The sequence below is a fragment of the Penicillium longicatenatum genome (genome assembly GCF_028827895.1).
Source record: "Penicillium longicatenatum strain IBT 33135 chromosome Unknown contig_1_segment0_segment0, whole genome shotgun sequence".
Classification (NCBI taxonomy): Eukaryota; Fungi; Ascomycota; class Eurotiomycetes; order Eurotiales; family Aspergillaceae; genus Penicillium; species Penicillium longicatenatum.
This window is the reverse complement of record NW_026643119.1, coordinates 26,235-51,822: the sequence shown is the minus strand read 5'-3', so window position 1 is coordinate 51,822 and position 25,588 is coordinate 26,235. Positions and strand designations below refer to the sequence as shown.

Sequence of the window (25,588 nt, the reverse complement as noted above, 5' to 3'; positions counted from 1 at the left end):
ATGTAGTGTCTTTAGAGGTACCGTCGAAACTTCTTTCAACCATTTCCCCAGTCTGATTATTACGAACCTTGGAATGTGCTTAAAGGGGAGAAATAAATTGATCCATGCATGTCACTAGAGCTTACATATTATCAATAAAAACATGATCTTATTCAAGGTAGGTGTGATATGCTCAATAGCCTGAGACGCTACTCTGGAAAACGCCTTCGCATGCGGAAGGCTACCCTTGACAAATAAAAGAAACAAATAAAAATTACACTTTGGCGTTCTCGTCGTGAGTCACATCGGCCTGATTCCCCTGATCCTTAATGTATTCTCCTTGAATATCAATTTGATCTCCAAATCGCGCATCCATGTCTTCGAGGCTGATATTTGAGGTCCTGAACAAGAAACGGTCAATATATTGCTTCGCACAACAAGGCCAAGTATTACTTACTCAGGGAGGCAGAAATAGTAAAATACGCAACCTGCAAGATTGCAAGCGACATAAACATAGAAGAACTTGAAACCGATGGCCCCAAGTGCCACAGGAGAAATCTCGGAGACCACAAGTCCCGCAATGTTATTGACGGAGACGGAAACAGAGTTGACCTTTGCTCTGCGAAAGGTATTAGCTTTCAATGTATCATACAGGTTGCAATAGAGGTACTATACCTGATGACCATGGGACACATCTCGGGCGGAATGAGCCAAGACAGCATGCTAATATTGAATTAGTTGACCAGGCTCTTGAATGCAAGCCACTGAACTTACCCAACCGCAATAAAACCTAGCTGGAAAATGAAAAACATCGAAACCTGTGCTCTGAGAGCATTTGGGTTTGGATCCGACTTGTTGGCATACACGGCAGACAGAATGGACTGAACCAGCAGAGCTAATGCCATGAACAATGTTGAGAAGATGAGAAGCTTCACTCGAGGAAAGCGATCGAGGACCAAAACCCATCCGATTGCGAAAATGAGACCAAATGCTCCGTAAAGCAAGTTGATCAAAAGTGACTCACTGTGATCGAACCCAAGCTGAGTATAGATAGACGCTATTTTCTGTCATCAGCTGAAAGGGTAGCAATTATTCGGAAGTCATGGAGGGCCTTACCGGCATAGTACTGTACGCAATTGACTCCAGTTGCTTGTGCAAAAAACTGCAAGGCTGAGACCAGAAGAACGCGACGGCGCCATGAGGATTTAGATGCAATTTCTTTCCAACTTGGTTTGAAGCTCGCTTTCTCTGCTAGAATGTGAGACTTAATCTCTTCAAATTCCATGTGTGCAAAGGTGTTTCCGTCTGGTGATGGGTGTAAGCGGCAGAGGACTTTCATAGCTTGATCCTCCTTTCCCTTCGAGATCAACCAGCGGGGAGTTTCGGGTAAAAAGAAGGTAACTGGGATAAGGAGCACAAGAGGGATAGCTTGAACAGCAAGTGGCCCACGCCTATTGTTGAGATTAACAAGGCTCTCTATATCACCAGACATGGTCTCACCATTGAAGATCATCATCGTAGTAGATCCCGAATGCATATCCAGTCGCAGTAGCCACAAAAATGGCGGCCTCTATCATGAGCTAGGATAAATTAAGGCCATCAGTATAGTGCACGGTGTGTGAATAGGGGAAAGCTTACCATTTGAAAACCACCGAAGGCACCTCGGACCTTGGGGGGAGCGACTTCTGAGGCATAGATCGGAAAGACAGCAGTAAGCTGGCCTGCTCCGAAACCGTTGATTAGGCGACCGACTATGAGCATCGCAATCTATTCAAGTTAGACATCACGAAGCCGTGAAAGGAGAAGACAGGATACGTACGTGAACAGATCCAGCCTGAAGCGCGCATCCAACGACAGCAATGGCAGCACCTATTCGCAAAGCCCAGACTCTGCCGATGGGATCTCCTATGTAGGAACAGCCAAATGCGCCAAAGGTAGCGCCCGCACTGAAGGCCGCGACAATCCCACCGGTTTGAGAAGACGATGGATTCTTAAAGTATGCGAGAAAACGCGGCTGTACGAGACTGACGAGATTGGGTTAGTTACATGATGAGAGAATGACAAGCATCGCGCACTTACGTGCTAGAGATCATACCAACATCCAGCCCGAGGGACAGTGCTAGACAGAAATATTAGATACAATCTCCCATTGGATATACGCGATACTTACCTGAGAGTGATGCTGCAATCACGCAAAGGAAGGCATAGTAAGAGACCATATTGGCCCAAGAAATTCCCAGAGCGCCAAATAAAATCTCAGTAGCAACAGTAATTCAAATGAATACTGAAGAAGAAAAGACGAGGACGGGTGGTCTCGCACTCGTTATTTAAGAAGAGCATGCATAGCGACTCGTCAGCGTGGCGAAGGAGACGAGCTAGCATTGGGGTGTAAGGAGACTCACTAGATGCGGGGAATTACGAAGTCAATCAATCCACTCCTTGCGCGGGGCCCCGCAATTTAGCAAAGGCCGCGGTGGCTCACAATGCCAGGTTATATAGCCTGCAAATGCCGCAACCTTGATTTCAAGGTGCAGGTGTGATTCATCCAACGGAATGTTTGAGCTTATTATCGGACTCTGTAGCCATAGCAATTTAAAGGTACTATACTAGAGTCCGAAGTTCGATGTTTGCTAGGCCTGGACCAAGCCACGTTACTCACTGAATTGAGTCGCCTTCGCGATGAATCACGCGCCCAGTATCTTCATCGTCTTTACCGAAGCTACCCGATATATGTATAACAGATCCAATTTGCCTAGAAGAAAGTCGTCATAGCGCAGTCTCCGATCATGCATGGCTCTGAGTAGTGTGTATTCCGCACAGGGTAGAGCTAGCATCAATTTTGACACGGCTAGGTTCTCGCAACATATGCTGCATCAAGGAAAAGTTCTAATTTGCCAACCCACAACATAAGAGTACATAATTAGAGCCCCGTGGCAGAGCACGGTTCCGAGTTTCATCTCCCCCTTGATCTACATGTTGAGAGCCAATAAATAGGACGAAGCATCGATGGGTCGTATATGTTCCTATTCTCGAAGTAAACCCCTGCCGGGATTTGAAGTGATCTTCAATAACTCAGTGCTAGCGTGAATGTATTCACGATTGCATTATAACTTGTAGGCCGATGCCTTTTTCAAGACCGATCTTTAACCTCGCATTTCCGTATGCCCATATTTCTCATTAAATTTTGTGAAATAAACAAGATAGTTGTTGGACTTTTGGTGTAAGGTAGAAGCCTCTTATCGAAGATGGCAACTTGCCGTTTGATGTCCACAGGTGTCTGTACGGCTATTGACCCCGCATCAATAGCCTGCCATTCCCACAGCATAGCAACTTTCATCCCCGTGGACTTCAAAATCCTAACCCATACAATCATTCTCTTGCCAAAAATCGGCCGAGCCTGTGATACTGTGAAGACTTCTAGCCCTTTCAAGTCTATTCTAGGCTTTGCCCTCAAATTATGTCCGAATCACCTCCTAAATACTACGATCTGCCGGAGATATTGCCAGGCTACCGCTGTTCCTGGGACTACTTCAACTCCTTGCATTTGGACTCAGGCTTGAAAGATCAACTCGGGACTGTGAGCACCAAATCGAATATGACCATCAAAAAATCTAAACTGAACCCCATGACCTCACCAGCTTAACTTTTTGACAAATGACCGAAAGGCCCAGGCTGCAAGAGAAACAATTTTGAAGGGCCAATCAATTTCTCTTGAGTATGTTTCACCTATATCTGAACGACAGCCACTTATGCTAAATTTTGATGCAAAAAAGCCTACCCATCGGCTTCTTTACTCCTGTGATTTCGGCATTTGGCGGGCGATCTCCTCCAGTGCATACTATAAATCAAAGAGATGCATCCTCAATGGATGATTCGCTGAGCTTCAACACTCAATCCACCAGTCAGTGGGATGGGCTTCGACATTTCGCGTTTCGACAGAGTTGTCAGTATTACAACGGATATACCTCAGAGGATTTCGAATCAAGCAATCTTCTAGGGACTCAAGGTAAGGCGCCCCGGAATAATGATTATTGAATTTTCAAAAAGTTTCCAACTAATGTTGAAATCTGCCGTCTAAAAGCATGGATTGAGAACGGAGGGATTGCGGGTCGTGGTATACTAGTTGACTTTTGTGCCTGGGCTGAAAGTCAGGGCGAAAATGTCGATGTTCATTCCGGCCGGGCTATCACTTTGGCTGAAGTAACTGAAACCTTGAAATTCCAGAAAACAACGATTCGACCAGGTGACATCCTGGTGTTCCGTACTGGATGGTTGAAGTGGTACAATGAAACAGAGGCGACTGCTAGGCACCACGAGCTTTGTGTTAAAAAGGTAAACCAGTTCATTGGTCTCTCACAGCAGCCTGATTTTGTTGAGTGGCTGTGGAACAACCAGATTGCTGCCGTTGCAGGGGACCAGCTTGCTTTTGAGTCCACACCACCCCCGGAAGGCGGGTTCGGCTGGCTTCATGAACATTTGCTGGCAGGACTTGGATGTCCGATTGGAGAGTTGTTTGATACGGAGAAAATCGCGAGGTCCTGTGCAGTCGAGAAGAGATATGAATTCTTTTTGTCCTCGGCACCACTGCATCTTGAGGGTGGGGTCGCGAGCCCGGCGAACACCACTGCCTTCATATAATCCATAGGCGAGCAAATATGCACTCTATCAGTCGATCAATAAATATTATACAGATTTATCCATACTTCAGTACATCCAAAAAATGTTGATCAATTTCTTCAAGTTTAGTGATTCAACATGTGCGCTAGGTTCTTTGTCCTTGGGTGCTTGGATTTGATAGTGTCCAAGTTCTTCCATAGTACTTAGTAATTGCTAGTACACTCCAAACCTCCGTACTTTGCAAAGCCTCAGCCTTATTCGTCGATGGGATTTCCCACCTGAAGCGACTATATGTCCGGGAGATATAAATACTTCGCATAGCTATCGTCGCTTGCTTGATACTGAAGTACAGACATATCTCCACGTTGATGAAGTGGAATATCGAGCAATTTAATTATATAGTTGGAATATTATATAGCTGAAATTGAAATGAACAAATCTTTAACACTTGAATGTTTCATTCCCATTCGGGAGGGGTTCTTATTCTGCTTGATTCGAAAGGTAATCGCAGTAAAGCTACAGGTACCAGGCAGAGAGAGGGCTTTCTAAATGCTCTGGGAATATTTTTTCCAAAGATCAGCTTGATCGGTGACCATCCATTCCTGTCCATCGTACTTTTCATACGGCAGCGGGCAAGGTGGAATGGAGTCTTGCACACTGTCTGGAGTGTAGGGATTGTGATAGGTAGTAGCACCAATTTCAGGAGAACTAAGTCACAAAGGAGATTAGGTCTGCCATAATGGTAGGTCAAAATGTGATGACTTACTTCGGCAGAGCACCTGGAAATTGCCACTTCTTGTCTCGGACCCATCCATCATAGTGTGAGCACTGTCAGACGGTGATGAGAAAACGTTCGCGATCGGAAGGTGAGCAGGTGTATATACCTTGATCGTGCGGAACCAATGTAGGTGCCAGATCTTCCACTCGGTTCCTTTTCGGATGAAATCAACTAACGAGGAGATTAGAGATGTAACGTGGAGAGAATTTTCTTAGTGCATGTTACCTGCATAGGCTCCGCTTGCCCAGATAGGATCCGGCTCTCCATTACCATCCGCTGGCATGACACTTTCCAGGTGAAGGCAGCGCCACATGCCTTTCGCGGTTTTTCCATCTCCCGCAACCTGTACGGAGCCTGTCGTGACCAATTGAACTAGGAGGTTGCCCTTTAGAACAGCTGCGCCATACTGACTGACAAAAAGGCTCGTAATGGCATCCTTGCCTTTGAAAATGCCCCGGTCACCAACTTCAAAGGATACATCCGGCTCGTCAAGGGCAAAGAAGTGGATGCTGTTATGCATGTTTTTCTGAACATGATTGATTGCATGACTTTCCAAAGAGAAGAATTCAACTTGTCAGAGAAGAAAACCCGTGGGTTAAGGTATGACTTACCGGGACATCAGTTCTTCGATCGCTCGTTCATCGCGGTTTATCCTGATATCCCTTTCCAAGGCGTCAAGTCGAGCTTCCAATGAGCTAGTCATCTTGAGAGACAGGTTTTCAAGTGTTGATGTTTTCAAGCAGCGACTGAGAAATAGCTATATACAGCTCTCCTGGGTGCTATGGGGTTGAAAGCAAAGGATTGACTTTTTATACGTTATACGAATTGCGCGCATGAAGTTCCACTTCAATTGGATCAAAAGCCGGACCATGTTCGGCATTTGAGGGGTTACCCCGCATCCCGCACGCGGCTATTGTTCAGGTCCGGTAATTTTCACAATAGCCGTCATCGATTAGCCGGAAAGATATCTGACTTCTCTTTATATAAAGCATCTGCGAAACAGGCAACACGCAATTGTTTTGACTGAAACTGCTCGCTTACACAGCATCTTGGAATATCTACTCAAGCTCTCCTTGCTATCGTTACACGGAAATCTCGAAATGGCGTCTTCTTGGTTCGAAAAATGGACTCACCCCAAGGGATCCCTTGTGATCGTGACTGGAGCGGGTAAGGAATGCACTTTCCCATATGACTTTCTACCATATATAGCTTGTTTCTAACATAGGCATTTATACTAGGCTCCGGAATCGGAATGGCGACCGCCTTGGTGGCTGCTGCGCAGGGTTATCACGTTGCATGCTGGGATATCTCAGAGCAGGGCGTGCTCAAAACCAAGGAACAGGCGGGGGAACTGGCGGGTCAGATCCATCCTATCATTTGCGACATCGCCAACGAAGCCGCTGTGAAAAAGGCAATGGAGGAGACCGTCGCAATCGGCAAGCCTCACATGCTGGTCAACAATGCCGGTCCTGTTGCCGTTGGTCAAAATAGTGCCTTTATGGGAAAGATGATGGAAGCAATGGCCATGATTGACCATATTACAAGAGCATTCATTGAGACGAAACCCGCAGCTGGCGCCAGTATAGTGAACATTTCATCTGTTGTGGGTGCTGTGTTTGGCGGTGGTAAGTCGTGGATCTCCTCTACCTTAGCATACGAAATTTTCCGTTGACCGTCTCCTTTAGGTGGGACTTGGTACTCGACAGCAAAGGCTGGCATTGTCGGCTATACCAAGAATTTGGCCTGTGAGCAAAAGGGCCATATTCGTGTGAACTGTGTGGCTCCCGGAGGCCGTGAGTATACTCATCCCATGAACATTGATTGTAGGTTATTATACTGATCATTTATGCGCTACAAACAGCGATCCGAACCCCTCGCAACGAAAAATTCCTTGAGTCTGGGCTTTTTGCTAAGCACCTGGACCGCAACCCCTCGGGTCGACCTGGAACTGCTGAGGAGCTGGCCAATGGCGTGATCTTCTTACTCTCTCCTGCCGCAAGCTATATCAATGGCCACACCCTAGTCATTGATGGAGGCTTGAGCATTGCAGAGTAGGGCTCCATGTACAGGAAGAGCTGGCATGATATACAGAATTTAAATATATAGAAAATGAGATAGCCCATATGAAAATCTACAATATCGAATTATGTTGATACTTAGAAATAAATAGGATTATGGGTATTTAGACCTTAGAGTTGATAAAGCTAGTTCAATAGCTTGCCTAGTCCTCCTGCGTGATATGATGATTCCTCTGATCTTCGTAGAAATCAGCGCCACCTTGATCTTTGTATATATATGCAAATTGGACTACACTCAACCCTCCTCCGAGAAAAATAAAACGGCTCTTAAATGGTAATTGCTTGCGAGATAGTATTCACTTGCGATTTGAGTGACAGCTACATCACGTCGTAAAAACTCCTGTGAACCTTATTACCCCACACTTTGAGGATGCGAGTCACGTGATACTTAGCCCGAGGTTGACTGCGGAGTCATGACCTGGCTCCCTTGCGTGCCTTCACCATCTCCTCCGCAAATGGAAGTTGAGCTTGAAGGATTTCTCAAGATACGATGAAGCGAATATCACGGGCATGTGTGCGCTGCAGGAGACACAAAGCCAAATGCATACTGTAAGTCTCGCGAACTCAATAGCCGGACCGGCTACTGGGGCCGATATGATAAGTGCTTGACCTCGAACTCACAGTCATTTATTTATCAGCGAAAAGTCGGGCCACCTTCTGAAGCCACCTTGTCAGAAATGCATTCAAGCTGGCGTCGACTGCGTTCTCGCAACTTCAAATCGCGGAGGGTATCGACGGCGAAAGGCGAGGGACTTAGAGATGGACCGGAATTCAGCTGAACAGACAAGTGCAAGCCCACAGGAGCTCTCGGTGATGGAGGAGTCGGCCTATTGGTCACCTGAAACTGCTACTTTGGCTCAGGATGCCCAAGCTGGTCGTGAACATGTTGCTCAACCAGGCCAGGGTGTTGATATACGTGAAAGGGCCAGTCTCGACGATACTTTTGCCTCCACAGATCTACACAGCACCTCAGATGCTCTCAACATTCTTAGTCAAATAGCTGGCGGTGCTGCAAAGACCGCTACAGTTGACACTGAAGCCTCACATAACCCCATGGGACAATACAGGACGACATCTGAAAACGGTTTGTTTGACTACTACCTGGTCAGCTCTGGCATTTTGACTCCGGCCCAGGTACTAAATCTTCTCGAATGGTATGTTCACGTGCAGTGAGCAGGTATTCAAAAAGTGCTCACATGATGCTAACTCGGACAGCTTCGCCACCACCTGTCATCCATTCTACCCCATCGTACCGGAAAATTCTTTGAAAAGTGCATTCATCTCTGAAACAGCCCGACGAGAGCCCCATCTTTTGACCGCGATGATCACCATTGGCGCCAAAGACATACCTAATGGGGAGCATGTCCTGGATACATGCGCCCAGTACATGCAAACACTAATTTCAGGGATTGTAGCAGGGAAGAAATGCGGGATCGAAGCAGTGGAAGCCTTGTTATTACTGGCAGAGTGGGAACCTCAATGTGGGTTACCCGAATCTAGTAACCTAGGCTGTGGGCAGGAAGACATGGCAGCATGGATGCATATTGGCCTCGCTGTTCGATTGGCATATTCCCTCAAACTTGACAGAACTGTGTTTCGGACCGATCCGAGACGGGGCGGCTCAAATGCATCTCGGGAACGTCTAGCTTGGGCCGGTTTGTACATCATTTCCTTTCTTGTGAAGCTGCAAATATCTGATTAATCTACAGCATGCTACCTATCGGATCGTCAGATTTCAGTACGCATCGGTCGGCCCTTCGCGTGTCGTGGTCTGGAGCCGAGTATTGCTTATGGTAGACATGGGTTCCCAGTTATCGAGTCCGAAAATCCAGCATACGATGACTTCTCTAGTGTTTTCCAAGCAAGACTAGAGCTGACGCAAATATTTACCAATGTACACGAAGTGCTTTACTGCAATCAGAATTCCAGTACTCCAATGATGCTCTTCGGAAATTATGCCGCCTGCTTGGATGATTTCCGAGGGTCTATTGCAACGTGGAACAGTGTTTGGGGATCATTGACATGTAATGTTTGCGGCTTTCATTCGTTTAGTCTAAAGGCTAATTCTTTTCTAGGTTCACCCAACGTGAAAATTTTAATGCAGCTATCATATGAGTATTTAAGGCTATATGCCAACGCTTTCGCTTTTCAAGCAGCGACCCTGCGGACATTATCGCCTAATGTATCCAGCCTTGATCGCGAGACCGATCACATCAAAGGTCCCGGGTCCCTTCCAGAAGCCCGCTTCATGTACGAGTCGATCGATGCGGCCAAGTCATTATTGACGATTGTGAATAACTATATTTCGTTGACGGACAATCTGAATAAGTTCCCTATACGATTTCCCTTGTACTATTGACCTACGGCATCCTTGTGTTTTGACTTTGCTGACCAAGTGCAAGATACTGTGTTAACGCGGCCGTGTTTCTTTACAAGGTGAGCAATACTCTGAGTCGCTGCTTGGCTCTTCACTCACTTGCTGCCTAGATATGGACCCTCAATGCCATTTCGAATCCTGAGCGAATCAGTGTCCGAAGGCTGATTAGCGACACGATCAAGTCTCTCCGAAAGGGAACTACTCGATCATCGGAGATTTGTGCGAGATATGCTTATTTGCTAGAAGTCCTTTGGGACCGAGCAGATCAGCGTCTTGATATCAACGATGCAAGCCCAGGCTTCGAAAATCAGACTCGACCAGCGCCCCGGATTCAAGAATTCACACCTAACGTACAGGACGCATTCTCGTGGCTTGATCTGGAGGCAATTGGGAACTTTGTTTGGGGCGATCCTCCACAGAATGGATGTGATGATTTCCCCAACATGCAACCTTCGGCAAATCCACTTCGTGAAGCAATTAATTGGAACGATTTAGATGGATTTGCCGGTCAGGACTTCTCTAGGGTTTTCTGAAATGGAATTTTGGCCATGCGATACCATCATTAATACCATCATCATTGCGTTTAATCCATTCATCCACATCACTTACTACAATGCAGGTAGACGTTCTTCTTTCTTATTGCCCTAGTTCACATACATCACCTTTCTTTTGTGTGGTAATGAGGGGAGCCACAATCTTCTTGTATTCGTCTCCAATTAAATGCATGGCTCACGGCAATGAAATTAATCTTGACGTCTATCTCGGATCGCAGCAGATTCTAGCGTACATGTCTTGAAAAACTGTCTTATTCCAGGTTTGTTGTCGCTATTTGTATGATGTGAGGAGTAGCCGATCTAATGTAGCCTTTCTCTTAAACCAGGCAAGTCTAAAGCTTCACCAGTCGCTGGCTATCTGAGACCCACCGACCATTGATGACAGTCCCACCAGTTAACCTTGTTGCTGCGAAGCCTTGTTTGACAGGTGCAAAGAGCGGGACCCCGACCTCATTTGCTCCAAAACTCGCAATCAAGTCTTGCCCACGGTCGGATTTCAGATACTCAATGAACTTGGCGATCTCCTTCGAAGATGAGATAGAAAGTGGAGAGTGCAGGGCGTAACACGAATTCATGAGTGGGTGGAAAGGATCCGTTGGCTCAAAAAATACCGTGACGTTGGTAACAGTTCCAAGACTAACCTGCTTCAGAAGCGTCGACCGGTCATTAAGCAGATAAGCTCCTGAAGCCGCGGCATTTCTTACCGCATCGGCCGGGTTGTCCTTGGTTTGAATATACCACTCTGATCTCTCGTTCCAAGGAGTCCGATGACACCGGCGCCAAATATCGCGTTCCTTGCTCATAGTTGCGGAGCCGTCAGATCTACTATAGAACAACGAATGCGATGCGGCAATTTTGTCAAAAGCTTCTTCGACAGACTTGGCCTGAGCTACGTTGGCCGGGTCATTTTTAGGTCCTACCAAGCAGAAGTGGTCGTGGAAAACACAACCTGCACTTTCGGCCCATTTCTCAGAAACAGCAATCTCCTCCTGCTCGCGCTCATATGTAAGGGCGATATCGACGAAACCGCTTAAAAGAGCGAGTTGAGTATTTCGAGAATGGTTGCACACCCATTCTATAGAGCCTAGATTGCCCCGGAAAGATAGGTAGTCTTTTGCAAGGGCCTCAACTAGTCCAACACCACCTTTTGCTGTTAACATCGTGCCCTCAATCTAATGGTTTTAATCATAGGGGGCTCTTCGCTCACCTGCACCTCCGTTTCTATTGTAAAACTGAAGATTAGCCCAGTTGGTGATTTTAAAAGGATAGAGATCGTACCCAATTCGAAGAATTATGTCTCCTTGCCCAAATATTTGCGACGGCTTTGAAGCGACATCACCGTGTTGTTGAATCAAAGTGTTGACTACCCTTGCCATTGTTAAGATTATGAACGACTTGTGGCAGATATAGGTTTAGCGGGGGCCGCATGTGGGACCGTAAATAAATTTGTGAGGAATTGGATCTGAACTTGAAAACGTCTCTCAAAGAGCTTGGTTTATCATCATCTGGGCATTCGGATAATTTCATCAGCAAGAAGAGTGGTTGGGGTGATTCGGATGCATCATTGAACGATTACCGGCTATCTCCGCATAAGCGGCTTTAGCAGGGAATTGATACTCCCGAGGTCCGATACCACCATGGTCATCAGACGATCACCGGCTAAATTTGGCAGGGAATTGATCGTTCGCCGACATTGCCTAGTCGGCAATTAGCAACAGCGAATCAATCTACTGCCGTACATGAGTCAACGAAAACGCGAATATATTTTGCTACAATATGACTGTTCTCGTTCACGCTCCAAGCCTAGAAATTACTAGCAATCATGTCTGATGGTGCCAATCTCAATGACACCAAAGGCCGACTTGCTTTGATCACTGGTGCATCTGGAGGGTGAGACTAATCAATTCATGGATAATGAGGTCGGAGGATAGCCTAACCGACTGTCTCTTAGAATCGGCTCTGCGTGCGCTCGTGACTTTGCAAGCCAGGGCGTTCATCTTGCCCTTACATTTTCTTCCAGTGAGCAAAAGATTCGCGACTTTGTCTCGTCTCTAGGCCCTATTATATCAAAGCATTCTATTATAGTATCTATTCATAAAGTTGATTTGGAAGATACCAAGGACTATGATGGATTATTTAAAGAAATTCAGCAGCAGCATGCAAGACCTGTTGATATTTTGATTTCCAATGCCGGATATGGAAAAAGAATCCAAGATGTCTGGTAAGTATACCCATTCCTGTGATACAAGGCGCCTGAAGGCTAATATAGGAAAAGGAATATACCACTCGAGGAATTCAACCGGATGATCTCTATCAACCTGACTGCCTCTTTCTTGCTGGTCAAGGGTGTCGTCGAAGGAATGAGAGATCAGCGCTGGGGCAGAATTATTTTCATATCGTCCATCGCTGCTTATGGAGCGGGACTAAATGGTTGCCGTATGTAATCCTGCACTTCAACATACGACCTAGGATCTAAGCACTTACATATTTGTTCTAGACTATGCTGCGTCCAAAGCTGGAACGATTGGAATGATGAGGAACCTTTCCTCTCGTCTTGCTGAATTTAACATTTCTGTGAATGATGTGGCTCCTGCCATGGTTGGCAGCACAGGTATGCTGCCTGATGAATCAACCGTGCCAGGCCTCACAGACTCTATTCCTTTGCGGAGATTATGCACGCCAATCGAAGTCGCGAATGCTGTAACTATGTTTGCGACGACTGGATTCGCTACGGGTCAAAGCCTGGTGGTGGGTGGTGGATTGCGCTAATTATTAGCTGTAGGGTCATACTTTATCGTTTTGAATTGATTGAGAACATGATTACCAAATGGCGTTGATGTGGTTATGAAATATCTACAGTAGGCAGTAGTCATTGTTTTTCTTCACGCCTTTGACGTCTATTTATGAAGTTTTCATAATCGTCGTGTTCATATCGATTTAAAAGTCTTGGTCGGATGACCCCATAACAAAGAATGCAGAACGTGTAGCTCTACAACCTCTTCCGCTGCAGCAATAATTCTGTAACCAGTTAACTTCTTGACTCCTCTTGCTATGGTCATGGGTATTGTTGCTTATAAAGTGCCTGACCTAGATTTTGCACACCTCTTTTTTGCTGAGTAATCTACTTAATCAGCACCATCAACCAATCAGAGTGCCTTAAACCCATACTTTCCCCACCTCTACTAAGACCAGCTGCCTAGTTTCCAAGCCTAGATTAAGTAGTGAGATTTTAGTTCTATATAATCAAGCAATAAGAAGCTCGGTTATAATGATATTATACTATTAAATCAATTCTTAGACCTAATAGAGGAAGATACAATTATGGTTAAAAATGGGACTAATGGGCAAGATATATATTTCTTATGCAAAGCTTAGAAGCACAAGATATTAAAGAAATCGGGCCACCACCTAAGATATTATCTGATTCTGAGGTAATGTGTCATCTATAGGATATATTACTATAGGTTGGAAGCGAAGAAAAGCGCACACTAAGCCATATACGTTAGGTTGAGAGCTTAATTAACGAGTTTGGCAGGATTTTAGTCGAGGAGACGCGTTAGGTGACCTTAGAGGATATGCGATGGAAGCCTAAAAAATATTATGTTATCCTCTCATTTATCGCACCTCCCGCTTATGGCACACGATTTTCCTTGGATGGGAGGGTGTGCTAAAGGCGGGAGTTGACTGTACTGATAAGATCCGCGAGTTGTTCAGTAGTAGGCTGGAGAGTAGTCCCACTTCTGGAGGCAGGGCCAAAGAGCACGATTTGCTTTCAAACCCGGGATATAAGAATGAGTAAGATCTTGGTAAAAATCAACGCTTAAACTGGTTTTAGGCGTGCAATTCACCATTACTTAGCATTGCGGTGGAGTATAAGGTGCTACTAGTGTTATAGTTGTGTGTTGGATTCTTCTTTCGTTATGATTATTCACAGTCTCTCACATACTACTAGTATCTTGACAAATGCCTTTCTCATTCTCCATCATAGTTACCCTTGAGACAGACTGCGACGGGTTGAAATAAGGACAAGAAAACAGAGAGATCTCCATAATCTCACGTATTACAGAGTGTAAGTGACATATTTACTGACACAGGTCCGCAGTCAGGTTGACTGGCTGGGGGCACCCATAGACCTTTTTGTGAGCTGGGGTACTGTAGCAGGCGGCATCATTCGCCGCGCAGTCGAAGACTTCACAGCCATCCCCAGGACTGAGCGAGTTTGGATTCGCTGCGAAGGGGTTGCCCCATTCTGTGCTCAGTTCATCTTGAAGAAGGATGCGGTTAATAAAAGAATCTTAGCTGACAGATAGATTGGGTGCACTCACAGTACGCGTAGTCTGGGTTGGATGAGAACGAATAGCCAAAGAAGAGAGGCGTAGTCAGCGTCTTTGTCTTGGCGATCTTGACGGTCTGCACATTCCATCTCCAGTCAATTTCGCTTGCTATAAGGAGTATTGCGCAGACTGCATAGGGCGGAGTAACGTACCGAACCAGATGTTTTAAATTCCTCGGAGAAAGTGCCCCCCTTGGGAACAGCGGTGAGAGGACCGGGGGCGCTGCCATCGTACGGGAAAGATTGCACATATACGGTGGTGGCACAGTGGTTGTTCACGACGGCATTCTGGGCCGAGACCAGGCCGAGGAGGGCACCGGATATGATCAGGGAGGTCTTCATGGTAGGTATTTCGCTTTTAGTTTGGAAATAGAAGCTTGGATTATCTCTTTCCCTCCCCCCAAGGGAAGGAATTGGCGGTCTTCATATAGGTCTGCTGCTCGGGCCACAGGTAGTATGAATGATGTACCGAGGGAATACATCCGGGAGGCCTTAGAACTAAGACATAGCATCATTCCATGTCTTGGATTTTCAGGCCACCGCCCAAGGGTCCATCCCACGGCCAATGAACATGAGTAGCAGGTGAGACATGCGCGCATCAGCTCCACTGCAGGTACTCCGCATCAAAGACATCGCACCGGATAGCGTTACATCCACCCCGCGACCCCGCCAATTTTTCAATACGAGCTATAGCTTTTGTTGACAATTCTCAATGTGGAGCCAAGAATAAATTCAGCGATGTGGGGAACCCGCCAGAGCCAAGGAGTTCGTGGGTTTAAAAGAGAATTTTCAACCGGTTTCTTCGCTCCCTAATCCGGTCGCGGTACCGTTGAAGTCATCTATGCGCGCACCGTTTGAACACGATTGCGGATGATATACCCCGCTAGGCCCGAGGCTGCCCTTATCCCGTCACAAGATGCCCTTATGGTCAAATATACAGACAAGGGAAATGGTAGTCGGGTTCTAATATATTTTTCGAATACATTAGGGATCTTCTACCTAATCAAGGCGTAGACCATCAGCATTAGGCTCCGGCAAATGGGCCCCCATTTCTAAATTCCAGGGCTCACCCCACCCCATAAAATCCACGCCCCGATATAGCCCCGCGTTTTCCTAAAATAGTAATACTGATGCCTGACTTCTGCCTGATTTAGTATATCTTTTGCCAAGACTTTTTTTGAGTACCAATGTTCTGGTCTATGAGGGTAAGCAGTGGATATGTCAGACCATGGGCACAATGACTTATATGGTTTTTCGAATCTAATGGCTTTTATGATGCTTTATATGTTGATGTAAATTTTCTCGCGAGAGGAATTTTACCGTATCAGGGCATCCAAACAATCGAGGCAGACAATCTAGCTCAGCAAGCGCCCGGTAACAGTGAATTTCATAGAGAGCGTTGATGGACAACATGATTTGCCATGTCATGATCACAGGACCTCCCAGCATCTATATAAGGTCTCCAGACCTTCTTCTCCTTCTTCCTTTCTTCCTCTCTCTCCTAGACCTTTTTCATTCCAAAAGCATCAATTTGATGATTTCAGCTTTGGATTTCTTCCCTCCTGCATGCCGGTAGGGCCTTAGGCCATCAAGCCTGTGTGCTAGATGGCTTGATTGTATATTGCAGCGCCCAATGTATCTCATCTTCCCAAATAGCAAGTTCCGTGTTGGAGCTGAATAGATTATAGCCCAATTTAAGAGGATTTTCCATTCTTAACGTCGACCAATATGCCCAACATCGCTCAATTCAACTTGCAAACTGCTGAAAGTCAGTAGTAAACCAAGCCGATGTTTCTTATTGAACTTTCTGTCATATATGCACCGCCGGAACAGGAAACCGAGCTCCGTTAAGGAAGCCTAGAGTGCTGCTTGACAGACTACATAAAGGTACACATGAATTCCTCGGTACCTTACTAAGAACCCGAGCTGGATGTCTTCTGCCGTGAATTGAATATGGGACGCACACAAATGCTCGTGAATTCCGCTGTAAAACCGTCGAGATATTGAAGGTGAACGACTTCGCCGAAAGTTAATTATCGGATGGGGATGCTGCGAACCAGACTTGGGACATTCTGCAATAATTCCACGTCGTAACTTGTGTCCGGATCGCCGGGATTTGAAATTATATTACAAAAAAGAGTCAGGATAGCGGTTATGGCGTAAAAGAGAACGACGCTGGTATGAGCGACAAGTGTCAGTTATTTCGTACCTATGTGTGAGCCAAAGAGAGAATGGGAACTCAAACCGAAAGCATTCCGGATTCACCACAGGCGATATCTTTTGGAGATATAATAATGTTGAACGACTTGCGGTAATGGGAAGACTTATATTTGACGCAACGCCGTCGAGTCTCGATCCTGAAAGATCATTTCCTAAGATTTGGCACCTGCTATTTGCTTCGTGGATGGCGGTCACGCAATGGTAATAGCTGAGCCTCAGTATAACCTCCATTGTGTTCACTTTGGCGCTGACTGGCGTTTCCGGTGAAAAGTATAAGTTAGGTCGGAAATCTGCGGGAAGCGCATGTCTCCATCGTTCTAGCGCCTCATCAAGACTGTGAATGCTCGATGATAATTCAGATACGGACTGCTGGAGGGCGTGCGCCGTGTAGAGATCTTGGTGCACTCTAGATTTAAGTATCGAGACACGTAGATCCCATGGAAAAAGAGGAACCATGTGCTTGTCTATCTGTGGCAAGCCACGTTGAAGATTGATGTCGTGTAGCCGCACATAACCGGAGGATAAGGTAAGCTCACAATGTGCATCATTTATACAGTGCGGCTGGCCTGTCCTCAGGGAAATGTCTTTATCGAATGAATAGCAAAGCCAAAGAGATCACGTAGATGGCACCTGGTGTCGCTTTTGTCGTAAAAAAATAAGGAAGCTTCGGAGACCATGTTAATAGGTATAGTATGGGCACCTAGTGTATAAATAAGGCGTGTGGCGATGGACAACGTCGCTGCCGCCGACCGAAGATCACGTAAGAAATATTGGAGTTGCACCTAAGAGCTTCATTAGATAAGAAATGTGAGATATATATATTAAAGAATCATACGCACCAGCATGATCAATGACTGAAGTCCGTCTACAGTCATCTCCTCAATCATCGGAGTCACAAAATTTTGCGCTGCCGACGCGTAGGACTGAATGTCCATAGCGCCAATAACTACGTCGTCGAACCCAAACAGGGATACGAATGAGAGAAAGGCATAAACGCATGCTTTAGCGCTGGCAGAGCCGGGGGGGAGGGGTAGAGAAGGCTATAGGCGAGATCCAGTGTTTTCCCGAACATTGACTGACTAATGACAGGGAAAGCAAGGCTTTAAGAAGATAAGCCATAGATCCGGATGTACCTTTCCACTTTGGCTCTACTCGGAAGCTCTGGAGGGGTAGTGTGGATTCTCCAGGGCTCTGTATACGAACGGAAAGGTCTCAACCATTGCAGTTCCAGGGAGAATAACCTATCAAAGTTGATGCTCTCGCCGACCTGAGATTCAATCCATCTCTGGCCTTCTTCTAAGAATACATGGTGTCCTTTCAGATAAGTGACGTTATTCAGAAAAGTATTTCCTTATCTCAACGACAACGTTAAGTCTAACGTCGGGAGAGATAGAGCTCCGAGAAGATCTTACGGCCCATACCCTATACTAGGGCCGAGTTCTTTATTCGTGCAGGGTGGTATAAAAGCTACGCGGTTCCTGGCCACGAATTAGCCAAGTATAGTTATAATGATGGATTATATAAAGCGATGATTCGAAGGTTTAGAAAACCTAGACTATGCAATAGGAAGAAAAATCTCAAAATCAAAGCGCAGCGCAAGAACTATATCATCTCGAGCAAGAACCGTACCCTATATCTGTTTGTCCCCGGATACGATCAAAGGTACAGGCGATATTATGATGCTTATACCAATTGCACAGCGGAGACTCTACATCGCATTGGATCTAATGAGCCCGGAGAAGGGTCGTAAGAATAGATCCAAGTAGTGTCTCACAGCACGGGGCACACCTTTTTCGGAGTCGCATGCTCTCTATCTCGGTCTCCAAGGCCGCTTCCGTAGTAGAGGCGCAGGCCGGTTTCGAGGAGAATTCTCGGGCATTAGTCACTTAGCAATGTGATCTATTGGGCATTCATTAGAGAAACTTCCACGCTAGTTAAAGACCTTAAGTGCAAGCGGCAATGCGGATGTGTTTGTCCCTTATGGGTACGACCGCCTTCCCCTTTAGAACTAGTATATTCTGCCTGAACTATAAAACTTTCCAGTCTTGGAGATCGTCTCGGCAAAATTAGACATCGCCAAAACCTGAAAATGGGCCCAGAGTCGGGCCCAAAGCCCAACTTTGCATAAAACTGGTCTTGGCGCTCATAAATCTGCTGACTAATACAGAAAAATGCATAAAAAGACTGCATATCTTGCTTTTTTACTAAAATCAGTAAATGTTTGTCTTGTTTGTATACTAGTGGGCCCAAGGCAAAGCCTAAGGCCCATGAATGGGCCGAGCAACGGGCCCAAAACCCGACCCTTTTGTGGGTTGGGTTGGGTTGGGCTTTGGGCTTTATGGGTTTTGGCGATGTCTAGCGATGCACAGGTCTAAATAAGCGGCTATTCTAAATGAGGCTTTTAAAAAGTTCGCGAACCTCGGATCGAATTCGAATCGCTCTGTTAAATGTTAATTCGATTCAAATCAACTCAGGTAAAAGTTCGGTTCGGTTCGACTCGTGCGGAGCGGTAGCAATACCAGAGCTTCGTGAAGCGCGCCCAGAAAGGCCCCGGAATGGCGCGTAGAGATGAGACTAGGTATCGATACAGGGAGAACATTAGTTCACATACGATAAGGTCAAGAATTACCATGATGAGATACATAGTTAGGAAAATAGGTGACAAGGACTATTGGTAAGGTGTTCAGCCATGGACCGGCACGGGATAACCGCAGGTCTGAGATTTGATATACAGAGGGCAGAATGACCCCCGCATTCCCTGCTTTGGTGGGGGACCTCATTGGATGCAGGATATAGTCAGCTAGCTAGCGAATAGCCCCATCTGGGCAGACGGAACTGGCTGAGTGGTGAACCCTAGCTACGGACAGCTAGGGCCGTCCGGGGGTTCGGAAGTTCCCCAGAGTATCTTCCCCAGACCCCGCCAAGTGGAGGAGCTATTCCGCCCTGAGCAAAAAGCATTTAAATAGCCTTTGCACCTTCGTTTTGTTCTGAGTTCTAGTTTGCTGCGGATCAGTCAACATTCGCTAAATTAAATCTCATCAAAATGGAATTGGAGGCAAAAGAAGACGATACTCAGCATATTGAGCTACCTTCAGGCCTAGACCAGGCCGATCAGAACTCGCCAGCGGTAAGTTGATCCATACTTCGTAGGGTTTGACTAATGATCAAGCCTAGAGTTGGTCATGGTATCGCAAACACCTCATATTACTGCAATGCGGGCTGCACGCCGTAGGCCCGGGCTTCTCTGCTGCCATCTTGATCCCGGCTACAGAAGTTCTCGCGTCCCAGTTCAACATCGCTCCCCAGACGGCGACCTATCCGCTTGCAGTGCAGGTCCTTTTCCTGGGCATGGGCCCATTTCTCTGGACTCCTCTGTTGAACTCCTATGGTCGCCGCCCCGTATTGATCGGCAGTATGCTACTGTCTAGCATCGCCGCATTAGGCGCCGGTTTCACAAAGACATACGGCACGCATCTCACAGCACGCTTATTTCAAGCCATTGGCATCTCATCTGGGTTTATCATCCCCGGTGTCATTGTCGTGGACCTCTTCCGGCCAGAACAACGAGGCAGCAAGAATGGCGTCTGGACACAAATGATTGCAATTGGACCCCCCTAGGCGGACTCATCGGAGGGCCTGTGGTCCAGCGCGCAGGCTGGGAATGGGCCATGTGGCTCGTTGCCATCGTCAACTTTGCCCAGGTCATATTCTACGTCTTCACCTGTCCGGAAACTTCCGTTGAGCACCGACGGCTCAACGGCCTGGGTGCCTTCCACCCAAGAGAGTACCTCATCCTACCCAAACGTCTTCCTGGGCGACTCAGGGTGCGCTCCTTCCTCGAGCCCCTCCTCTTTATTCAGTCTCCACCTGCTTTCCTAATTGTGGTCGCCTACGGCATCACCTTCGGGATCATCTCCCCCGGAATGACTGCTATCATTCCGCTCGCGTTGAAAGAGGTCTACAACTTTGGCGCAATCCAGCAAGGCCTGTTTTTTCTCGGCTCGCTGGTCGGCGTCGCACTCGGCGAGCGCCTTGCTGGACCAGGCAGCGATTGGACAATGAACCGCGAGCGTCGATTAGCAGCCAAGACTGGTCGGTCAGCACGTCTTGAGTCCCGCCTCTATGTCGGAGTGCCAGGGCTGGTTTTCTCCGTCGTGGGCGTTCTCATCTTCGGGTTCACCTTGAAGCATCGCACGCACTGGATCGGGCCCTGCCTGGGACATGGAATTGCGAGTTTTGGATTGCAGCTGGTCACCACGCCGTTCAAGACTTATTGCGTTGATAGTTACACGGCGCACTCCGGGTCGGTGTTGCAGTTTATCAATGTCGTTCGTCAGGTCATTGCCTTTACTGTTCCGTTTTGGAGTCCGAACCTGAATGAGGCGCTGGGATACGATCTAGGATTTGGGGTCGAGGCGATTATTCTGGTTGCGTTTTATGCGCCTAGCCTGCTGCTTTTCTGGAAGGGTGCTGTTTGGAGACAGTCGGTGAATATTCGGATGCTGAAGACAGATTAATCTTGATATTCGTGGCACAGCTATTTTGATGTAGTTTAATCTGCCTGGAAGACCAAATGATGTAGGTATCTGGCATTAGCATTGCCAAATAGTACGATTGGCAAGATTGGTAGTGACATACCATATACTCGTACCCACAAAGGCCCTTAAAACTGTCCAATAATGCAACCTCAATAGCCCTTTCCATATATGACGCTCAAACACCAAGAATTGGTTTAAAGCTGAATTTGTTTTCTCAGCTGAGTATACAAATACGGCAGGGATATGTCTGTGCCACCGTAAGACGTGCTAGTTGAGATAGTCCATCTCGGCCTTTGCCACGTCTACATCTCTATCGGAGGTCTTTGGTTTTCGATTATTTTCTACTGTCGCACATAAGACGATGGGTACTGGACCTCTCATTGAGTTGACCTCCGCACCTATATCGATAGTGGATCGCTTCTACGAGGATGTGTCGGAACTTCCGTCTGTTAAAGGGTCTGTTGCCGCGCCCCGCAACTCCCTACGGAAAATTCCGGTGGCTGTATGGCTGTCAGCGGGATGCCCAAATCCCCGAATGGCGTAGCGAAATCTACAAACACGGAACCCCCGCCTTTCAAGGCGTCAGTACGCCGGAAGCTCGGTCCAGACTACAGACCTCTGGCTAATAGCTGTTGGAGAGTGTTGCTGTACCATGGATTTCGTCGTGAGGGCAAATGATGTTTGTAAAGTCAGGACACCATTTGCATGCGTCTGCCTACAGATCTCTCCCCGCTTCGTTGCCAAAAGGCCAGAAAAGATAAAGAACGAGCGATCGTGTGTTAAGGATGTCTGTTAAACTAGAACTATAGTGATAATGCCACCTGAATACACCTGTGATTCCATTCGTACACCTAGAGCTTTTGCTCCCTTGCCTGGGAGCCACCCCCAACCTTGTCGAATCTCTTGAAGAAGTCTAAACTGCCCTCTTCCGCCAGAGTACTCTTCGTGCGAGCGTCAATATTGCCGCCGGAAAGCACATGTTTCACAAGCACTTCTAGCTTCTTCCCATTAACATTGTAGGGAACACGGGGCACAGAGATGATGTTGTGTGGGACATGGCGGGGACTCAGTGTCTGCGAAATATGTGCTCGGATTTTTTGTCGAATACTTTCGGTGAGCGAAACTGTGGGGCGCATTTGGAGAAAGAGTAGAACGCGCTCGTCTTCATTGACGGCCTTCTGTCCAACACAGAGGCTGTCTTCGACGAGGTCGCTGAATGCACTCATCGCGGAGTATATCTCGGACGAACCAAACCTCACCCCGGAAGGGTTGAGAACTCCATCACTATCGTCTTGTTAGTGAAAGGTTGATACCATAGTAGCAGAAATATTACCTTCTTCCCAGCATGATGATTCCCTGGGTCGCAGGGTTCACCTTGGCGAAGTCCCCATGCGTCCAAACACCGGGGTGAGACTCAAAGTACGACGACCGATATCGTGATCCGTCGTGATCATCCCAGAAGTAGACAGCAGCATTAGGAAAAGGACTTTTGATAACCAGTTCGCCCGACTCGCCTGGCTGACAGCTTTTGCCTTGCTCATTGTATATGTCTGCGTCTATACCAAGGGCTTTGACCGAAATTTCACCGGCGTACTGCGGCAGCACAAGCGTGCCGTGAAGGACTGCCCCAGAGCGGTTAGAGTAGCCTAGCATATTGGTGGTGCCCAGGGCTGGTGTGATCTTACAAGAACCGCAGACTTCTGTGCCTCCAGAGAAGGAGATAATGGGCGCCCCACTGAATGCATCTGCCATCCACGTCCAGATATCCTCACTTAGAACCGCCCCGCTACTGTTCAGCAGCCGTACCTTGCTCTTATCGGTGAATTTCTCTAAATGGATCAGAAAAGGAACAAATATGCGTTCAGAGACTTACGTGGAACGACATCCAATTTCTTGAGCTCTGCGAAGTAGCGTGGGCTTCCACCCAGCACAGTACACCTGTCTTTATCAAAAATTGCTCAATATAAAAGAATGAAATAACATACCCAAGCGACAAAATCGCCCCAAGATGCTTCTCTGGGCTGGGGTAGAACGGCGATCCATCGTAAAGAATGAGGTTTGCTCCGGCGAGCAGTCCCCCAAGGAAGATGTTCCACATCGTCCAACCGATCTGGCGATTGATTTGAGTCAGCTAAAAGCAGGCTACTATGGCATGGCTAGAGAGTGTATCACATTTGAATAATGATAGTACTTGTCGTTCGGACACAAGTTACAATGGAGAACATGCTCCTTCTTGAGGTTCACCAGAGTTCCCTGCAGCAGTGGTTATGACAGATATCATCCGGAAAGGGACTTCAACACTTACCCCTTGTGAGTGTACCATCCCCTTGGGTGCGCCTGTCGTCCCAGAGCTGAACAAAATCAGCATGGGATGGTCGAATGGCACTTGCACGAAAGCGAGAGGGTTGTCACTCCCACGGGCGAGAAACCCTTCCAACGAGATCCTAGCGCACTGCGAGTTAACACGACAACTTGGTGTCATAGAATAAATTTTAATATCCTACCAGTGCTTTGCATGCTCGATAGCTCCTAATGCAACTCCTGGAATGTTCATTTCCATGACTGAATGTTGCAGATTGGCATTTCGTCGCAGTTCGTTGACCACATTGGAGACCTTGCTGACGCACGTATACAGCTTGCCTTTGTACTGATAGGAATTGATAGCGAAGAGGATTTTCGGTCGTACTTGGACGAGTCGATCAATAATTGCCTTCAGCTGTTAGACAATGAAATCTAGTTTTCGGTATGCATTCACATACCTTCTCTCCCATGTCGGAAGCCAGCGAGGTAAATGTTGCGCCGATGGATGCAGCTGCCAGGAATATAACTATGGGCTGTGGTGTATTGCCGCCAATATCTGTGGGATCTTAATAGCATATTCTTCGAAGGAATAACTATCAGGAAGTGAATCTTACATGCCACTATATCACCCTTTCCAATACTAGATCCTCGGAGAGCACTAGCAGCCCTCGCGACTTGGCACTTGAGTTGATCCCAGGACATGGTTGATGGCTCACCCCCGTTACTTTCTGACAGACTGGTGAGGGCCACGCCCATCCGGCCTGGCAGAAAAACATTCTCCGCGTAATTCAAGCGACTTCCCTCGTAGAAAGTGGGAGAGTTGACTATAGAGGCACCCTCATCAACCCCGTAAAGACAAAGTTAGCTGTATGACTTCATGGCTATAAATAGCCGTGAAGTGGCGAGTGGGACTTATCTTCTTGGGATACACAGAGCATTGGATCTTAAGGAAGTCCCACAGCAAGAGCCAAAAGGCGTTTCGGTGCTTGATGGAGAAGGCGTGCAAGTCATTGTAGTTTCCTGAGATCCGCGCTATTAAAACAACGCCGCACATAGAAATTTTCCCGATCGCATTAACTTACTCAGGTCCTGCCAGCAGCGAGAAATGATGTAGGCACGGAACTGCTCAATGGCTAGCCCAGAGGTATTGCGCGATGGCGTCCATGTTGGCTGAAGCTGGTTGACGGCGTCCATTTGGGAATTGTTCGAATAAGGTAATGCAAATGTGTAGTGGAGATTAAAAGTCCCGACGGCTTTCACCTTTCAACTTATATCTCGCAATTCTATTAATCCATGGCTACTATGCAGACTGTGTGGGGAGCTCTGCACGGCCGGCCATCGGGGATTACAGAACGGAACTGGGGCGCGCATTGCCAAATCGCCTCAAGCCTGGTAGTTCCGACCCGCAAGCTATGGGCCTTAAATGTGGAGCTAACCACTGAAGAAGCATTTGTCGTCAATGCGTCCCTGTCTCCGGCGGCGACGGAATGCGCAGCGAGAGACACAAGGCGCAGAGCGGAACCTCCGGCCGTCGGTGGGTCAGCCGAATATAGACTGTCTTGGGGGTGGATAAACATGCCGACTGTTGCTATTTTTTGCGGCTCTGTTGCTGAAGCTATTGCAGTTGACAAGGTGAAGCTGCAGCTCTCTTTTTTGCCTTTCTTCCCTTGTAGTTGTGGAGATGACGACTCCCAATGGCAATGACCCGGTCATGGGCTCGTTGCAGCTATCAACACCGGCGCATTCTTTGGACAGCTTCAGCAAGAAAAGAACGACTCCGGCCACGGGGGAAGCCGTTGCTCCGCAAACTTAC

General features: G+C 47.2%; 11 protein-coding genes across 11 annotated transcripts; 5 read left to right on the top strand and 6 right to left on the bottom strand.

The window, feature by feature from the left end:
• Positions 1-253: 253 nt before the first annotated feature.
• Positions 254-2,198, bottom strand: N7484_000776 (sugar porter family MFS transporter; the record flags this gene model as incomplete). The annotated part of the gene is made up of 10 exons (XM_057111196.1): positions 254-380; positions 437-598; positions 655-702; positions 754-1,036; positions 1,096-1,430; positions 1,480-1,559; positions 1,618-1,746; positions 1,799-2,003; positions 2,059-2,098; positions 2,150-2,198. 10 exons carry the CDS (start codon positions 2,196-2,198, stop codon positions 254-256), a joined length of 1,458 nt encoding a protein of 485 aa, XP_056975933.1.
• A 1,238-nt stretch (positions 2,199-3,436) lies between these two features.
• On the top strand, positions 3,437-4,617 carry N7484_000775 (uncharacterized protein; the record flags this gene model as incomplete). Its single annotated transcript, XM_057111195.1, has 4 exons — positions 3,437-3,556; positions 3,618-3,694; positions 3,753-3,985; positions 4,061-4,617. 4 exons carry the CDS (start codon positions 3,437-3,439, stop codon positions 4,615-4,617), a joined length of 987 nt encoding a protein of 328 aa, XP_056975932.1.
• A 524-nt stretch (positions 4,618-5,141) lies between these two features.
• N7484_000774 (uncharacterized protein) lies at positions 5,142-6,077 on the bottom strand (the record flags this gene model as incomplete). Its single annotated transcript, XM_057111194.1, has 5 exons — positions 5,142-5,304; positions 5,363-5,424; positions 5,481-5,545; positions 5,600-5,883; positions 5,986-6,077. 5 exons carry the CDS (start codon positions 6,075-6,077, stop codon positions 5,142-5,144), a joined length of 666 nt encoding a protein of 221 aa, XP_056975931.1.
• A 397-nt stretch (positions 6,078-6,474) lies between these two features.
• N7484_000773 (SDR family NAD(P)-dependent oxidoreductase) lies at positions 6,475-7,429 on the top strand (the record flags this gene model as incomplete). Its single annotated transcript, XM_057111193.1, has 4 exons — positions 6,475-6,541; positions 6,613-6,999; positions 7,060-7,167; positions 7,236-7,429. The coding sequence occupies 4 exons, from the start codon at positions 6,475-6,477 to the stop codon at positions 7,427-7,429; spliced, it is 756 nt and encodes a 251-aa protein (XP_056975930.1).
• A 513-nt stretch (positions 7,430-7,942) lies between these two features.
• On the top strand, positions 7,943-10,362 carry N7484_000772 (Zn(II)2Cys6 transcription factor; the record flags this gene model as incomplete). Its single annotated transcript, XM_057111192.1, has 7 exons — positions 7,943-8,001; positions 8,091-8,606; positions 8,668-9,107; positions 9,162-9,476; positions 9,528-9,801; positions 9,855-9,888; positions 9,940-10,362. The coding sequence occupies 7 exons, from the start codon at positions 7,943-7,945 to the stop codon at positions 10,360-10,362; spliced, it is 2,061 nt and encodes a 686-aa protein (XP_056975929.1).
• A 353-nt stretch (positions 10,363-10,715) lies between these two features.
• Positions 10,716-11,543, bottom strand: N7484_000771 (uncharacterized protein; the record flags this gene model as incomplete). Its single annotated transcript, XM_057111191.1, has 1 exon — positions 10,716-11,543. The coding sequence occupies one exon, from the start codon at positions 11,541-11,543 to the stop codon at positions 10,716-10,718; it is 828 nt and encodes a 275-aa protein (XP_056975928.1).
• Positions 11,544-12,205: 662 nt separating this feature from the next.
• Positions 12,206-13,152, top strand: N7484_000770 (SDR family NAD(P)-dependent oxidoreductase; the record flags this gene model as incomplete). Its single annotated transcript, XM_057111190.1, has 4 exons — positions 12,206-12,273; positions 12,335-12,604; positions 12,659-12,819; positions 12,881-13,152. 4 exons carry the CDS (start codon positions 12,206-12,208, stop codon positions 13,150-13,152), a joined length of 771 nt encoding a protein of 256 aa, XP_056975927.1.
• A 1,313-nt stretch (positions 13,153-14,465) lies between these two features.
• Positions 14,466-15,058, bottom strand: N7484_000769 (uncharacterized protein; the record flags this gene model as incomplete). The annotated part of the gene is made up of 3 exons (XM_057111189.1): positions 14,466-14,647; positions 14,709-14,793; positions 14,870-15,058. The coding sequence occupies 3 exons, from the start codon at positions 15,056-15,058 to the stop codon at positions 14,466-14,468; spliced, it is 456 nt and encodes a 151-aa protein (XP_056975926.1).
• Positions 15,059-16,910: 1,852 nt separating this feature from the next.
• Positions 16,911-18,284, bottom strand: N7484_000768 (transcription factor domain-containing protein; the record flags this gene model as incomplete). The annotated part of the gene is made up of 6 exons (XM_057111188.1): positions 16,911-16,925; positions 16,982-17,520; positions 17,556-17,718; positions 17,776-17,882; positions 18,017-18,036; positions 18,070-18,284. Coding segments are annotated over 6 exons (1,059 nt in total), but the record flags the coding sequence as incomplete, so codon positions are not given.
• Positions 18,285-19,979: 1,695 nt separating this feature from the next.
• On the top strand, positions 19,980-21,453 carry N7484_000767 (uncharacterized protein; the record flags this gene model as incomplete). Its single annotated transcript, XM_057111187.1, has 3 exons — positions 19,980-20,063; positions 20,111-20,518; positions 20,584-21,453. The coding sequence occupies 3 exons, from the start codon at positions 19,980-19,982 to the stop codon at positions 21,451-21,453; spliced, it is 1,362 nt and encodes a 453-aa protein (XP_056975924.1).
• An 872-nt stretch (positions 21,454-22,325) lies between these two features.
• N7484_000766 (acetoacetate-CoA ligase) lies at positions 22,326-24,969 on the bottom strand (the record flags this gene model as incomplete). The annotated part of the gene is made up of 10 exons (XM_057111186.1): positions 22,326-22,758; positions 22,808-23,096; positions 23,160-23,303; positions 23,348-23,412; positions 23,460-23,584; positions 23,780-23,918; positions 23,979-24,190; positions 24,234-24,331; positions 24,390-24,599; positions 24,858-24,969. 10 exons carry the CDS (start codon positions 24,967-24,969, stop codon positions 22,326-22,328), a joined length of 1,827 nt encoding a protein of 608 aa, XP_056975923.1.
• Positions 24,970-25,588: the final 619 nt, after the last annotated feature.